The sequence below is a fragment of the Vidua macroura genome, chromosome 24 (assembly GCF_024509145.1).
Source record: "Vidua macroura isolate BioBank_ID:100142 chromosome 24, ASM2450914v1, whole genome shotgun sequence".
NCBI lineage: Eukaryota > Metazoa > Chordata > Aves > Passeriformes > Viduidae > Vidua > Vidua macroura.
Window position 1 is genome coordinate 5,492,566 of NC_071594.1, and position 15,163 is coordinate 5,507,728.

At 56.9% G+C, this 15,163-nt stretch overlaps 3 protein-coding genes across 10 annotated transcripts in view; 2 read left to right on the top strand and 1 right to left on the bottom strand.

Moving 5' to 3' along the window:
• Nucleotides 1-378: 378 nt before the first annotated feature.
• On the bottom strand, nucleotides 379-3,664 carry BYSL (bystin like). Its single transcript, XM_053997997.1, has 7 exons — nucleotides 3,397-3,664; nucleotides 3,160-3,322; nucleotides 2,695-2,833; nucleotides 2,450-2,583; nucleotides 2,152-2,312; nucleotides 1,893-1,995; nucleotides 379-1,010 (listed from the first exon to the last, which is right to left on the bottom strand). Exons 1-7 carry the CDS (start codon nucleotides 3,662-3,664, stop codon nucleotides 662-664), a joined length of 1,317 nt encoding a protein of 438 aa, XP_053853972.1. The 3' UTR covers nucleotides 379-661.
• Nucleotides 3,665-3,718: 54 nt separating this feature from the next.
• Nucleotides 3,719-8,264, top strand: MED20 (mediator complex subunit 20). Of its 5 annotated transcripts, XM_053998002.1 has the most exons (6): nucleotides 3,719-3,810; nucleotides 4,496-4,647; nucleotides 5,734-5,987; nucleotides 6,263-6,267; nucleotides 6,903-6,960; nucleotides 7,167-8,264. In XM_053998002.1, the coding sequence occupies exons 1-6, from the start codon at nucleotides 3,797-3,799 to the stop codon at nucleotides 7,380-7,382; spliced, it is 699 nt and encodes a 232-aa protein (XP_053853977.1). In that variant the 5' UTR covers nucleotides 3,719-3,796; the 3' UTR covers nucleotides 7,383-8,264. The 5 variants fall into 5 exon arrangements, with proteins under 5 accessions (XP_053853977.1, XP_053853976.1, XP_053853975.1 ...); XM_053998001.1 differs by lacking the exons at nucleotides 6,263-6,267; nucleotides 6,903-6,960; XM_053998000.1 differs by lacking the exons at nucleotides 4,496-4,647; nucleotides 6,263-6,267; nucleotides 6,903-6,960 and having other exon boundaries at nucleotides 3,792-3,810.
• Nucleotides 8,265-11,359: 3,095 nt separating this feature from the next.
• USP49 (ubiquitin specific peptidase 49) overlaps nucleotides 11,360-15,163 on the top strand; it is a 28,560-nt gene continuing 24,756 nt past the window's right edge. For all 4 annotated transcript variants that reach the window (XM_053998395.1, XM_053998396.1, XM_053998397.1 and 1 more), the window contains exon 1: nucleotides 11,360-11,421. The gene's annotated coding sequence lies outside the window, so the exon portion shown is untranslated. The remainder of the gene's footprint in view (nucleotides 11,422-15,163) is intronic.

A 15,163-nucleotide genomic window follows, 5' to 3' on the forward strand; every position in this document is an offset into this window, starting at 1 on the left:
GAAGTCACGGAAAAGGCTGAGGGCTGTGGGGACCCAGCTCCTGCTCCTGCCACCGGAGGTGACAACAGGGGGCAGCTGCCCCTGGCACAGCCCAGGGTGCAGCAGGGGCTCCTCTCCGTGGCCCAAAGCTGCAAGGCAAGCACCTGGCAGCGACAGTGGCAGCAGGTCCCAGGGAAGCACAGCCTGGTGGAAAAATCCCCCCTGGGTTTTCCAGCAGAGGTGGCACTTGGGCACAGTGCCAGGAGCAGGCCAGGCAGGTGGCCTCATGGCCAGGTGAGGACAGTGGCCCTGTGGTTTCAGGAAGTAAAGCCTGGGGAGCTTTGTCTGGGAAAATCCCTGGGCAAGGAGCTCCAGAAGCTGGTGGGGACAGGGACAGGCTGGGACCACGCCGGGCAGAGCCAGCCCTGACTGACACGGCTCTGGTTTTATTTCCGAGTACAGGAACAAAGCCAAAGTGTCCCAGTGCTGGTGGCACCGGGCTCCTGGGTGGCACAGGGGCTGCCCTGGCCCGTGACAGCAGCACAGGGCGCTCAGTGCAGCTCTGTGGGCACAGCCTGTTCCCAGTGACCGCTCGGAGCAGCGGGATCCAGGAGGGACGCTCCTGCTCCAGGCTCCATCCAGCAGCATGCCAGGCCCAGGCCAGGCTCCAGCCCTTCCCTGCTCATTCCATGGCCACCGGCTGCTCCCCTTCCACGTCCCTCGTCTTGGAGTTCATCAGCTCCCGGCGGATCTCTGGCGAGATCTGGGGGTGGCTGTGGAACTTGAGCAGCTCCAGCAGGGCCTCCTTCTGCTCCGAGGACAGGTCCTCCTTGTAGCGCTGGGCCAAGGCCAGCAAGCTCTGGTGCCACAGCACGGGCAGGAGCCGCTGGTCCGTGCGGAAGGCCAGGAAGTGGAAGACCAGGGCGTCGAGCACGCGGAAGGGCAGCGCGTACTTCTTGTCGATGAGCAGGCGCAGGAAGATGCTGTTGGCGCCGCTGTACTGCATCTCGGCCAGCTTCAGCAGCGCCGCGCTGCGGGAGGGACGGGGACAGCTCAGGGGATGGGGACACGGGGACACGGGGACACGGGAGCGGTCAGGGGACAGGGGACAGGGACACGGGGACACGGGAGTGGTCAGGGGACAGGGACACGGGAACGGTCAGGGGACAGGGACACGGGAACGGTCAGGGGACAGGGACACAGGAGAGGTCAGGGGACAGGGACACGGGTACACGGGAGCGGTGAGGGGTCAGGTGACAGGGACATGGAGACACAGGAGCGGTGAGGAGTCAGGGGACAGGGACACAGGAAAGGTGAGGGGACAGGAGACAGGGACATGGGAGAGGTGAGGGGTCAGGGGACAGGGACACGGGGACACAGGAGCAGTCAGGGGACAGGGACACAGGAGAGGTGAGGTGTCAGGGAACAGGGACATGGAGACACAGGAGGGGTGAGGAGTCAGGGAACAGGGACACATGAAAGGTGAGGGGACAGGGACATGGGGACATGGGAGCGGTCAGGGGACAGGGGACAGAGCCATGGGGACAGAAGAACGGGCACAGGGTCAGGGGGTGCTGGGTTGAAGTCACGGGGGCCAAGGAATGGGCATGAGAGGGGCCAGGCTGGAGCCAGAGTGACTCCCCATGGAGTCATGGGGGCTGGAGCCATGGACACCGAGGTGGGGCCAGGCAGGAGCCATGGGGACACAGGAGGGACCACAGGGGTCAGGGGTAACTGCACTGGAGCTGTGGAGCACCAGGCACAAAGCTGAGCCTTGAATCTCAACCCCAGAGGGAGCTGAGTGACCCCTCAGCACCTCCGAGGGGCTGCAGAGGCTGAGGGTGGATCCAAGGTGCCTCCCAGGGTCCCTGGAGGAGGAGAAGCTCTTCCCCTCCAGCCCCTCAGGGCCTCACCTGGAGTGCAGGACGGGGATGGAGCACTTGGTGAGGATGCTGCCGATGATGATGGCCTCCCTGAGCGTGCAGGTGCCGGACTCACAGAGCGGGATGAGGATCCCTGGGAATGGGGACACTCAGGCACCGACCACCTCCATCCACACACAGAACCCTGGGGCTCAGCCCCTTCCCCCTACAAATCACCGCTCAGCAGCAGGACAGCCCCTGCCATGCACCAGCCAGCCAAGCCCCAGAGGAGACCCTGCAGGACCCCTACCCTTGAACCAGGCCGCTGGCTTGAACAGAGCCTTCTTCAGAGCCATGTACAGGTGGAAGTTGAGCCGCTTGTACTCGGCGATGTCGTCCCGGATCCGCGGCAGCAGCACCAGGTTGTAGAACCTCTGGGCCATCCTCTCCTTCAGGTTGGAGGAAAATATCCTGGGTTCAGCAAAGCATGAAGGGATGGATGAGGAAAGGAGGACAAACGGGCAGGTTGGTGTTTTGTAAATCTGACTCTGGTTATGGAAAAAAACATCGAAAAATCCCATGCCAGAGGGTCCCTGAGGTGACCTTACCTGGTGGCCTGGTACATGGCAGCAGCTGTCCACGTCTCTGGCTCAGTGATGTAGAGGATCTGCTCCCAGTTGGACAAGGCAGGGATGATTTTAAACGCCTTGGGGAGCTTCCCACTCCTGTACTTGGACAGCACCTTCAAAGACAGGGACACGGGCCAGGCCATGACTGGGGGAAGTGACAGCAGGGACAAGAGCGCGTTGTCACCTCAGGGTGGTGGCTCTGGGTTCAGCTGCTCCCTCCTCACCTCCCTGACACCCCTGTAGACCTCCAGGACACGGGGGTCGAGCTGGGGCATGGGGCAGCCCGAGAGCTCCGACAGCGCCGTCTCCACCTCCGTCTGCTTCTCCGTGATCTTCTCCATGATGATATCGGCCAGCGTGCGCCTGGGGCCGGCACGGGACAGCGTCAGCGGGGGACCAGGGAGGGCTGGCAGGGCACAGGGGCGAGCCAGGGGCTCACAAGGGAAGGGGGCGAGCTGGGGTCTGTGCAGGGCCGGCACGGGACCGGGGGGAGAATCGGGGGTCGCAGGGGGATGACACGATGGGATCACATCACATGGGACGGGGGTGAGTTGGGGGCTGACGTGGGACAGGGATTGAGTCGGGGGCCGAGACAGGGAGGGGTGAATCGGGGGTCGCACGGGGCTGACACCGGACAGGGCAGAGCCGTGCAGGGAGGCGGCCCCTGCCCGGTGCAGCCCCCTCGTCACCTCAGCGGCGGGTTCTTGTTCATGAACATCTCGATGGCTTTCTCGTCCTCGGGGTCCACCTCCACCTCCCCGCCGTAGTCCCCGCTCCGTCCCGCGGCCGCCGCCGCCGCCGCCTTCTCCAGCGAGGGCCATTCCTCATCATCCTCCGAGTCCGAGCCGGGACCTGCGGGCAGCGGCGCTGGCTCAGCCGGGGCCGCGCACCCTCGGGGGGTTCCCAGGGGTTTACCGGGGTCTCACCGAGAACCGCGCTGCGCTGCCGGGGGGCTGCGGGCGCTCCGGGGCCGTGCTCGGCCTCCAGCTCCTCCTGCTGCCGCCGCGCCTGCTCCAGGATGCGCCGGGACAGCCGCGCGTCCACGAAGCCGTCCCCGCCGCCATCCCCGCCCTGCTCCTCCGCCCCGCGCTTCTCCCGCACCCGCGCCCGCGGGGCCGCGTCCTGCAGGATCTGCTCGGCCAAGGGCAGCGCCGGGGCCGGGCCGGAGCCCCGCGCCCGCCGGGCCTTGGGCATCGCGGCGGAACCGGGGGACACCGGGCCCGGACCGGGCAGCGACACGTGGGATCGGCCCCCGCCCTTTCCGGGGCGGCTCCGCCTCTTCCCGGTGCCACTGGCCCCGCCCGTTCCGGTGGTGGCGCCGGCACCATGGGGGTCACCTGGTGAGCGCGGGGGGCTCCGGGACGGGCTCCGGGGTGGGGGGGAAGGCACCGGGATAGACGCCTGGAATGAGGGGGCGGCATCGGGAAGGGCTCCTGGAATGGGGGGTGGAACCGGGATAGACTCCTGGAATGGGGGGGCGACACCGGGAAGGACTCCTGGAATGGGGGGTGGAACCGGGATAGACTCCTGGAATAGGGGGGCGGCACCGGGAAGGACTCCTGGAATGGGGGGTGGAACCGGGATAGACTCCTGGAATGAGGGGGTGGAACCGGGATAGACTCCTGGAATGGGGGGGCGGCACCGGGAAGGACTCCTGGAATGGGGGGGCGGCACCGGGAAGGACTCCTGGAATGAGGAGGCGGACCCGGGAAGGGCTCCTGGAATGGTGGGGCGGCACCGGGAAGGGCTCCTGGAATGGGGGGGCGGCACCGGGAAGGGCTCCTGGAATGGGGGGGCGGCACCGGGAAGGACTCCTGGAATGGGGGGTGGAACCGGGATAGACTCCTGGAATGGGGGGGCGGCACCGGGAAGGGCTCCTGGAATGGGGGGGCGGACCCGGGCGGGCTCCCGGCGCGGACAGCCCCGGGCACACGGGGAGAATCTCCGGATGGAGGATGCGGAGCAGTCCCGGGGGCGCGGCCGGCGGTGTCCCGGTGGGTCTGTGACCCCCGGTCGGTGTCGCAGCGTGTCGCAGGTGCCGGTGGCCGAGGGCAAGAGCGTGCAGCAGACGGTGGAGCTGCTGGCGCGGCGGCTGGAGGCGCTGGGCGCGGACAAGCAGGGGACGTTCGGCGTGGACTGCGAGACCTATCACACCGCGGCCACCCTCGGCACACAGGGTCAGCAGGGCCGGGGGGCAGCGCGCAGCCCTTCTCCAAACTCCTCTTTTCCATCCCGTCCTTTTCCTCCTTCTCTTTCTCTCCCTTCCCTCCTCCTCCTTCTGCACCTTCCCTGGAGGCGCCTGGATCTGATGCTGGTTGATGATTTAGGGGTTGAGGAGTTACAGTGGCAGTGCTGGGCTGAGGGTTGGACTGGCGGATCTTGAAGGTCTCTTCCAACTTCCATTAGTCTGTGATTCTACAGTTCCTTCTTTCCTTTCCCCTTTCTCCTTTTCCCTGTCTCATTTTCCCTTTTCCCCTTTTCCCTTCCCCTCTTCCCCTCCTTTTTTCCCTTTCCTTTTCCCTTCTCCCTCCTCCCCTGGCTCCCCACATCCCTTCCAGGCACTGATGTGAGCCCACACAGCCCCAGCTCTGCTGAGCCGTTGTTTCCCAGCCAGACCCATTGGAATCTTCCAGAGCAGCTTTTTCCTGCTTTTTTTGGCAGCTGGAACAGAGGCTGAGCCCAGGCTCCCTCCGGGCAGTGGGTGGGAGGTGGGTGCTCCTGGGGCTCTCCTTTCACCTCACCCCGAGCCGTGCTGATGTTTTATCCCGGTGCTGCTGAGGATTTCTTTTTCCCTATAAATTTCCAGAAGGAAATCCAAGCTCTTCCCTGAATGGATACCATAATAAACACGTGAGGATCCGGAATTAAAGCAAGGAGGACAAGAGTGTTGCCCTGATTTTTAAAAGTGTTCAGTTTTCTTTTATAGTTCTTTTGAAAGTCTTAAAGTTCTCATGAAACTTCTTCAGCCTTCAGTTCTCAGGCACCGTTCATGTAAATAATGATTGGTTTGCATTCTTCTTTGTGGGAGGAGAGAATTGATGGACTGTTGGATTGACCAGTGTAGCTGGAGAGGAGGTAATTCCATGCTCCAATCCACAGTCACCTCTGGAATTCTATAAATACCAGATACTCAGATAAAATGCTCTCTTTTTTAACCTTTGTGTACTTGCTTCGTGTCCAGTAGCGACACAAGAGGCAGGAAGAGGAGCGGCTGGAGGGCAGGAATTTGGTTTTCCAGCCCGGCTGCCTCGCTGTCATTCCAGGGCAGACAGGGAAGCTGATGTACGTCATGCACAACTCCGAGTACCCCCTGAGCTGCTTCGCCCTCTTCGAGAACGGGCCCTGCCTCGTGGCCGACGCCAACTTTGACACCCTCATGGTGAAGCTCAAGGGCTTCTTCCAGAACGCCAAGGCCAACAAGATCGAGAGCCGCGGCACCCGCTACCAGTACTGCGACTTCCTGGTGAAGCTGGGCACGGTCACCATGGGCCCCAGCGCCAGGGGCATCTCCGTGGAGGTGAGAGCCCTTTGGGAAGGGTGGGGAACGCATGGAAAGGCAGGGGAATGCCGTGGGAGAAGCTGGAGAAGGAAGGTTTAGGGGTGATCTAATTGAGGGTGTCTGCAGCGAGCCGACAGGGAAGATGGAGAGAGATGATTTAGTTACAAGGGCCTGGAGTTCCAGGAAAAGTGGGAGTGGTTTCACACTGCCAGAGGGCAGGGGTAGATGGGATGTTGGGAAGAAATTCTTCCCTGTGAGGGTGGGAAGACCCTGGAATAGATGTCCCACAGAAGCTGTGGCTGCCCCTGGATTCCTGGAAGTGTCCAAGGCCAGGCTGGACACTGGGACTTGGAGCAGCCTGGGACGGTGGGAGGTGTCCCTGCCCTGGATGAGCTTTAAGGTCCCTTTCCCCAGACCATTCCATGATTCTGTAATTCCCTGTCCTCTCTGTGTCTCAGTCGTGTTGCTGGTGCAGCAGGCAGGTTTGGATCTCCTCTCCCAAGGTTTAATCCTTGGTGCTCCAGGGCTGTCCCTGCAGGAATGCCATCCTGATAAAAAGCTGATTAAATTCCAGCTGCACAACACGAGCACCATCCCTCAGGTTAATCAGCATGGTCAAGGGGATAAAACAACCTCTCCAGTGCTGATTTGGGGCTTGCTGTCCTTCCCTTTGCATTTTACCTTCCCTTCCCTTTGGAAAGGGTCTCTTGCATGTTCCCAGCACGTCCTGTCTGGTTTATATTTACCCATCCTTGTTAGATGCTGAATATTTTGAGATGTTTCCATGAAAAGCCTTCCCTGCAGGGAGGCTCCAGGGCTGTGGGGTGTGTTCCCAGGTGGAATTCTGCCCCTCTCACCAGCTCCAGGGCTGTGGGGATGAGTTCCCAGGTGGAATTCTGCCCCTCTCACCAGCTCCAGGGCTGTGGGGATGAGTTCCCAGGTGGAATTCTGCCCCTCTCACCAGCTCCAGGGCTGTGGGCTGTGTTCCCAGGTGGAATTCTGCCCCTCTCACCAGCTCCAGGGCTGTGGGGATGAGTTCCCAGGTGGAATTCTGCCCCTCTCACCAGCTCCAGGGCTGTGGGGATGAGTTCCCAGGTGGAATTCTGCCCCTCTCACCAGCTCCAGGGCTGTGGGCTGTGTTCCCAGGTGGAATACGGTCCTTCCTGGCAGCTCAAGGCTATGGGGATGCATTCCCAGGTGGAATACTGCCCCTGTGTGATCGCCAACGACTGCTGGAACCTGCTGATGGAGTTCATGCAGAGCTTCATGGGCAGCCACACGCCCGGGATCCCGTCGGTGTTCGGCTCCAAGCACGACAGCACCTACAGCCCCGGGGACACCATGGTGCAGTACATGGAGCTCTTCAACAAGATCCGCAAGCAGCAGCAGGTGCCCGTGGCTGGCATCAGGTGAAGAGGATCCCTGGAGCTCCTGACTGCATCCTGGCTGGAGCAGGAGTCCCTCCGGATCCCCTGGAGCTCCTGAGTGCATCCTGGCTGGAGCAGGAATTCTTCCAGATCCCCTGGAGCTCCTGAGTGCATCCTGGCTGGAGCAGGAGTCCCTCTGGATCCCCTGGAGCTCCTGAGTGCATCCTGGCTGGAGCAGGAGTCCCTCTGGATCCCCTGGAGCTCCTGAGTGCATCCTGATCCTGGCTGGAGCAGGAGTCCCTCTGGATCCCCTGGAGCTCCTGAGTGCATCCTGATCCTGGCTGGAGCAGGAATTCTTCCAGATCCCCTGGAGCTCCTGAGTGCATCCTGGCTGGAGCAGGAGTCCCTCTGGATCCCCTGGAGCTCCTGAGTGCATCCTGATCCTGGCTGGAGCAGGAGTCCCTCTGGATCCCCTGGAGCTCCTGAGTGCATCCTGATCCTGGCTGGAGCAGGAATTCTTCCAGATCCCCTGGAGCTCCTGAGTGCATCCTGGCTGGAGCAGGAGTCCCTCTGGATCCCCTGGAGCTCCTGACTGCATCCTGGCTGGAGCAGGAGTCCCTCCAAAATGTGGCACAGGAGGCAGCCCCAGGAGTTTTTCCTTCTGGATTTTTCCCGTTTCAAAGCTTTGCCGTGTTTAATTCTGGGTGTCCTCCACGGTTTGGGATTGTTGGATCCATTGGTTGTGTGGTTTTTTTTGGACAGTGTTTCGTGCAGGGAATCGCTGTTTATCCACAGGGAAAAGAAAAATTCCAGCCAAAAGCAAGAGCAGAGCTTCTGAGACTACAGAAATCTCTTAAATTTATATTTTTTTATATCCACAGCGGTGTTTTGTTGTATTTCATCCCCAATAAAAGGCTGGGTTTTGGGAGGATGGTTGTGCTGGTTTCTGTTGTTTATTTCCAGTCTTCTCTTGGATTTGCTTCAAGACCTTTATACCCCCAAAGCAAACATTTCCCTGTGAAAAAAAAATCCAGGAATTCTCTAATTTCCCTCTTCCTGGCACGTTCTTACCTTGCCTTCATCCTCTGTAGCTGATGGGAATGTCAAAATCTGCTGCCTCTCAATGAAGGCTCTGGATAAATTAAAAAATAAAATAAATAAGCCTGGCAGGAGCTTTGTCTGGCACTGAGAGAATTCCAGCTGCTTTATCCCGTTGTTTTTAAGGTAGATAATAAATATCCTGTCCCTGCACAGCATTTGAGAAATCCTGATGGCTTCACATTCAATGGAATAAGGAAGGATTTGGGCAATAAAAGCCAAAAATTCTTTGTAAGACATAATGATATCATTTCCATATATTTTTTCTTTCATATTCCTGGGAAGGCACCAGCATTCCAGAAAAAATATTGTTGGTTCCTTGCCCATATGAGTCTGAAGAGCAAAGAAAACAGAAAGAATTTGTCTTAAACAGTTTTTTTTATATGAAGCAAGAAGAAAAAAAAAACCAGCTGATTTGTGGCTTGATTTTCTGGCTGAGAATGTTTTGTTGTTTTTTATAAATATGATGCTCTATTGTTTATACTTGCAAACCTAATTAATGCTAGAGTGCTCAGAGCTTTTAGTTGTGAGGATTTAATAAATTTAATCAGCACAGGGCCCAGAAAGAGGTGGTTCACGAGCCATAAGAAATTCCAACATGCTGAATACACTGAATTTTTTTGCAGCTTTTAGCCCCAGGTTCATGACTTGTGTGGGACTGTTCAGTGGTGGAAATTCACTGTCGTTCCATGCAGTTAAACTGGGAAAACTTAGGGAAACAAACTAGGATTTATAGGGATGGTTATCCCTGTCCTGTTTCCCATTAAAAGCCTTAAGGTTAAAAAAAAAAAAAACCAAAAACAACCCAAAAAACAAAAACCCCTGTTAATGAGCAGATTAGTCATGGTGAATGTTGGTAATGCTTTGTTAATTCCCGAGGCTGCTCCGTAACCAGAGAAGGCAAAACTCTGCTCGTGTGCCTAAAAACCATGGAAGTGTGTGCTGGAATCCCTGGGGATCCCTGGGGTTTTATTAATTCATTCTGCTGCTCCTGCAGTTCCAAAAAGGGACCCCTGGAGCCACGTTCTGCCTTTAATTAACCCCTTGACGTCAGTGGGTTTCCAGAGAATGAGGATGAGGAGGATTTAGTCCTTTATGTCCCAGCAAAGCCTTTTGCTGCTTTCTGGAAATGAGGGAATCAGCTGCTTCTTTCACTCCCTTAATGGCCAAAATTACTCTTTTTCCCTGAAAAAAAAAAAAAAAATCTTCATTTTGGCTGTCAAATCCCAGTTTGGAAGGTTGGTTGTTTTCTCAGGGGTAGAGGTGGTCACGCTGAGATCCTGCTCCATTGTGGATCCTTTTTTTTTTTTCTGCTTCTGCACTTCTCAAAATCTCTGTCAGTGTTGTTTCATTCCCTAAACTGGGAATGAAATTCATTCCCAAGAGGGATTTTGGGAATGGAGGCCTCACCCTTGCATGGTTAATTATTTTTTATTTATTTATTTATTTATTTATACGGGTGATGTTATCCGGATCACAAGTGCTTCGGTGGCAGAGCCAGTCCCAAATCTCTCCGCCACCCCAGGGGACTTTTGGAGCTTTTGTTCTGTTCTTGTGCTGTGGCATTTTTTTTAAGCTCACAAAGAGAGTGAGGATCGTTCCCCTCCAATTTTAATTGTTAGACGCTGCAGGCTCCTTGCCAGCCTGGATTTCTGTGCAGGCACAGGGTCAAAGCGGGCCAGGCGCTGGTGCCACCATGGCCTCGGCGTCCCTGTCACCTCAGGGGCCATGTGGGGTGTGACCCCGTGATCTCAGAGCCCCCACCTCAGGTTCTCTGTCGCCTCATGGTCCCCACAGCCCCCCCTGGACCCTTCCCATCGCCTCAGGGATCATTGGGGTGTCCCCTCACCGCCTCAGAGACCCTTTGGGGTGTCCCCCCGTCACCTCTCAGACCCTTTGGGGTGTCCCCCCGTCACCTCTCAGACCCTTTGGGGTGTCCCCCCATCACCTCAGAGCCCCATTCTTGATCCCCCATTAACTGAGGGACCCTTTGGGGTGTCCCCCCATCACCTCAGAGCCCCCATAGTCCCTCCTTGATCCCCCATCACCTCTCAGACCCTTTGGGGTGTCCCCCCCATCACCTCAGAGCCCCCTCCTTGATCCCCCATCACCTGAGGGACCCTTTGGGGTGTCCCCCCTGTCACCTGAGAGTTTCCATCACCTCAGAGTCCCCACACCCCCCTCCATCGTCTCCCCGTCACTTTGGGGCTCCCCCTGAGGGTCTTCATCACCTCAGAACCTCCTCCTTGCCCACCCCCCCATCACCTCAGGGACCATTTAAGGTGTCCCCCCCAATCCCCTCAGGGTCTTCATCACCTCAGAACTCCCTTGTCCCTCCCCGGGTGCCCCCTCATCGCCTCAGGATCTCCATCTCAAGGCATCCATCACCTCAAAGCCCTCACAGCCCCTCATCACCTCAGGGACCCTTGTGGGGCGCGCCCCCTCCGTCACCTCAGCACCCCCATCACCTCAGGGCCCCCGTGGGGCACCTCCCACCCCACCCCACCCCCTCGGGGGCCCCCGCGCCGCCCCTTTAAGAGCCTCTTTGTCTCCGCGACACCCTTATTTACCCTCCCGTGCCTCAACCGAACTTCGGCCCCGCGATTCACAAAGCCCGGTACGTCACGGGCGGGGGCGGGACTCGAACCCGCGCCGGCCCGCCCCCCCCGGCGCCCATTGAACAGCGCCCCCTGCCGGCTGCGCAGACAGCGTACGCCCCGACACCGCTCTGCCCGCCGCGGCGTACGCTACGCCAGCGGGGGCGCGTACGCTACGCAAGCAGCGCAAACACCCGCGGTCTTAGCCTGTGCGCCGCGCTACGCAATCGGCGTAAGCGGCGGAGAGGGAGGCGGGTGTTGGCGTTGAGTGACGCGCGCTCCAGCCAATGGAAAGGCGGGGCGGGGCGCGGCGGCCAATGGGCGGGGAGGGGGCGTGGCCGGCCGGGGCGTCTCGCGCTGGGTGACAGCTCGCGCGTGCTGGTGATGGCGGTAAATAAAGGGGACGGGGGGGGGGGGGGAGAGAGAGGGAGGGGGGGGGGACACACACGGGACGCGACCCCTCCTGAGGACAGAGAGGGACACAGGGCTGGGGGGATATGGGCGCTGAGGAGGAGGAGGAGAGGAGAGGAGAGGAGGGGTCTTTGCTGCTCCCCCCCCCTCAAAGGGACACCCCCCTTCCTCCTCCGCGGTGCGGCTGTGGGGCTGAGGCGGACCCCGCTGCCCTCCCCCCCCCCCTCACCCACGGCCGGGGTCGCCGCCTTTGTGTGCGGGCGGGACCCCCGCGCCGGGCTCGGCGGCTCCGCAACTTTGCCTTTGTTGAGGGAACATCCTCCCCTCTCCACGTTCCTTCCCCCCCCCCCCCCCTCCTCATCCTCGGGATCCGCTCCCCCGACTCCCCTTCCTAAAATCCCCCCAAATCCCTTTCCACCTCCTCCTTCCCGGGACCCTCTCCCCCTTCCCCGGGACCGTGAGGGGGTGCTGAGGCTTTGCTGGGAGGAGGGGTAAAAAAAAAAACCAAAACAAAACCTTTAAAAACTCCCTTTAAACCGCTGTGCTGAGCTGGAACGGGGAAAGGGCACGAAAACGGGGAAATTCGGTGCGGGTTTGTGTTTATTTAGGGAAAAAAAAAAAAACAACCCTAAAAATCCGTGCGTTTGTGTCCCCAAGAGGGGGGAAAAGCTGAACTTGATCCGGGGGAGGGCTTGGGGTCAGCTCCAGGCAGAAAACTGCTCCAAAATCCCCCTTTTTAATCCTCCAAGGGGGTCCCCCCTTGCCACGAGGGCTCCCGGAGCCACGGGAATCACGGATCCGGGATAACCGAGCCCTTAAAAACAGGAATCCAGCGCTGGAAAAAGCTGCTAATTTTAGGGGAAAATCGCTCTTTAATCGCTTTAGGCGCAGGGAACGAGCCTGATCCTTGTGTCAAGACAGCTGCAGGTCGAACGGCGTGGGGAGAGCATCCCGTTATCCCGAAATGCTGAAGCTGGGAGAGCGGGAAGTTGTCTTTACTTCGCGGAGTTCTTCGCTGCACTTTTTAGTCGGGGAGAGATGCCTGGAGTGGCTGGGCTCGCCTGGTGTGAAACAGATGCAAAATTTGGTCCTTTCACGCTCCGCTGCTGCCTCGGGGAAAAACGCTGGGGGGAAAAGATGCTCCTGGAGCCCCGGGAAGGAGGTGGCGATTCCAGGGAAAAGGGATGGATTTCAGCGGGAATTTTTCAGGCGTTCTTGTGAGGAAGAAAGGCAGAAACCAGCGGATTCAAAGGGTTGATTTGTGGGGTTGGAAGCAAAAAATGAAGTGTTGTGGAGCAGAGTGCTGAGGGCTGAGCTGCAGCTGAGGAAACGTGGCTGGGATGTGGGAATGAGGATGGGAGAAAGAGCTGGAGGATGAGAGGGGATAAACTAGTGGAATTGTGAATTAAAAACTCCCCGCGGATGCGAGCACTGTGGATTAAACTTGGATTAAATGAGTCGTGCTGTAAAATGTTAGGAGCTGCCCCGTGTGGAATTTTCACCAAAATTTGGCTGCTCTGCCTTGGGCAGCTGCCCTGGGGAGGCTCCTGTGGTTTATGCAGGGTCAGAGAGGTCGGGTGATATTTAAAAACCCAAAAAGGAGAAGGCAACAAAAGCGTTTGGGGTTTTATTTGGTGTTTTTAATTGCCTTGAGAACGGGCTGGGTGCAGATATTTGGGAGTCATGTGCCAAGCGTGAGCAGCATTTGATGTCTCCGAGCTTTCAGCAAACCATAAATGTGCATTTATTCCTCCCCTGATCATTCTCGAGCTGACTCCAAGTGGGAAAGGGTGTTTTGAAGTTGGCAGATTTTTTTGCCAGCGTGGAATAATTCCGGGTTTTGTGCAAGCTGGGTGGGTTACAAGAGAATTCTGCTTGTTCAGGAGCAAGGCTTGGACAATAGTCACACATGCAACGGGTTAGGGGCTAGAAAAGAGCCAAAAAAGCCCAAACTGGGGATTTTTTTTTTTGGCTGTTGTGTGGCCAAGGATTGTTAGGAAGGAATCTCTTGCTGCAATTCCTGCTCCGTGTGGTCCAAGGCTTGTGAGGATGGAGAAATTTGGGACCAGCCTCGTGTTCTGGGGCTGGTTTGAGTCAGGAAGGGAGTGCTGACAATTGCTCAGTGAGGACAGAAAAAAGCACATTCAGGTTCTGGGTGTCTATTTTTTTTTTTGTTTTGTTTTTTTTTCAGAGGGTTTCTTGTGGCTGCTGCAGCTCTGCCCACATCACACGCTGCAGGTTGTTTTCCTCAGCGCTAAAACGCACTCACTTGTTAATTATTATTTTTAAGCAGCCCTGTGTTGTCTCAGCACCTCCGAGCACGTGACAAGAAGCACTTGCTCAGCACCAAAAGTGGTTTATTCAGAATGAAGGACTGAAAATGTCTTTTAGATCCTGTTTTTCTTGGCCTTTTTTTTTTTTTTCCCCTTCCTTAACTGTTTTTATACTGAAATGCCACAGGGCTTCTGTTGGGACTCGTAAAATGAAATTTAGTGTTTTCTCAGCCCTCAGAAAATGTTAATGGATTGATTTAGAACAGTTAACAAATGGAAATACTTCAAAATCATACAAAATTCTAAAAAATACTACAAAATTCAGCTTCTAGTGCCTAAGTGTGGATTCCTTCCTGAGTGTTTTTAGCTTTGGGGAAGTGTGAAAGGTTTTCTGACGTTGGCCCTAGCTCTGAGGCAAAACAAAACTGAGGGGTTTGGTTTAAAATGGTTACAAATAAACAGAGAAATAATAAATAAATTGTCTGACAACTTTGCCAGTAACTGGGAGCCGTGGTTGAGGTCAGGAGGAATGGGAAGATGGGGTTGTTTCAGAGGTCTCCCCTCCAACCCTTTATTTTCTGCCAGAATCCTCTCCGGTGAGAACGGGAACTTTTCTCACTTTGTTCAACAACATTTGTGGTTTTCAGCTTGAATATTTCATCAAGGGTTGGGTTTGTTGCTGGGGGTTTTTATTTTTTCCCCATTTGGGGAATGAAACCTTGGGAGATGTTTTTTTTTTTTATCTCAGCAACCTGATATTCATAAAACCTTCACCCTTCCCAAAATCCTCACCCTTCCCAAACCCCTTCACTCTTCCCAAAATCCTCACCCTTCCCAAACCCCTTTACCCTTCCCAAAATTCTCACCCTTCCCAAAATCCTCACCCTTCCCAAACCCCTTCACCTTTCCCAAAATCCTCACCCTTCCCAAACCCCTTCTCCCTTCCCCAACCCCTTCACCCTTCCCAAAATCCTCACCTTTCCCAAAATCCTCACCCTTCCCAAACCCCTTCACCCTTCCCAAACCCCTTCACCCTTCCCAAACGCCTTCACCCTTCCCAAAATCCTCACCCTTCCCAAACCCCTTCACCCTTCCCAAACCCTTTCACCTTTCCCAAAATCCTCACCCTTCCCAAACCCCTTCACCCTTCCCAAAATCCTCACCTTTCCCAAAATCCTCACCCTTCCCAAAATCCTCACCTTTCCCAAAATCCTCACCCTTCCCAAAATCCTCACCTTTCCCAAAATCCTCACCCTTCCCAAACCCCTTCACCTTTCCCAAAATCCTCACCCTTCCCAAACCCCTTCACCCTTCCCAAACCCCTTCACCCTTCCCAAAATCCTCACCCTTCCCAAACCCCTTCACCCTTCCCAAAATCCTCACCCTTCCCAAAATCCTCACCCTTCCCCAACCCCTTCACCCTTCCCAAACCCCTTCACCCCAGACTC

Excerpts from the sequence above, each read along its gene's own strand:
- BYSL (XM_053997997.1), bottom strand. The coding sequence starts at position 3,664 with ATGCCCAAGGCCCGGCGGGCGCGGGGCTCCGGCCCGGCCCCGGCGCTG. Across the intron at positions 3,323-3,396 it reads GCAGCGCAGCGCGGTTCTCG|GTCCCGGCTCGGACTCGGAG; the intron begins GTGAGACCCCGG and ends CGCTGCCCGCAG. Across the intron at positions 2,313-2,449 it reads GCCATGTACCAGGCCACCAG|GATATTTTCCTCCAACCTGA; the intron begins GTAAGGTCACCT and ends TGCTGAACCCAG.
- MED20 (XM_053997998.1), top strand. The coding sequence starts at position 4,290 with ATGGGGGGTGGAACCGGGATAGACTCCTGGAATGGGGGGGCGGCACCG. Across the intron at positions 4,648-5,733 it reads GGCCACCCTCGGCACACAGG|GGCAGACAGGGAAGCTGATG; the intron begins GTCAGCAGGGCC and ends CTGTCATTCCAG. Across the intron at positions 5,988-7,166 it reads CCAGGGGCATCTCCGTGGAG|GTGGAATACTGCCCCTGTGT; the intron begins GTGAGAGCCCTT and ends ATGCATTCCCAG.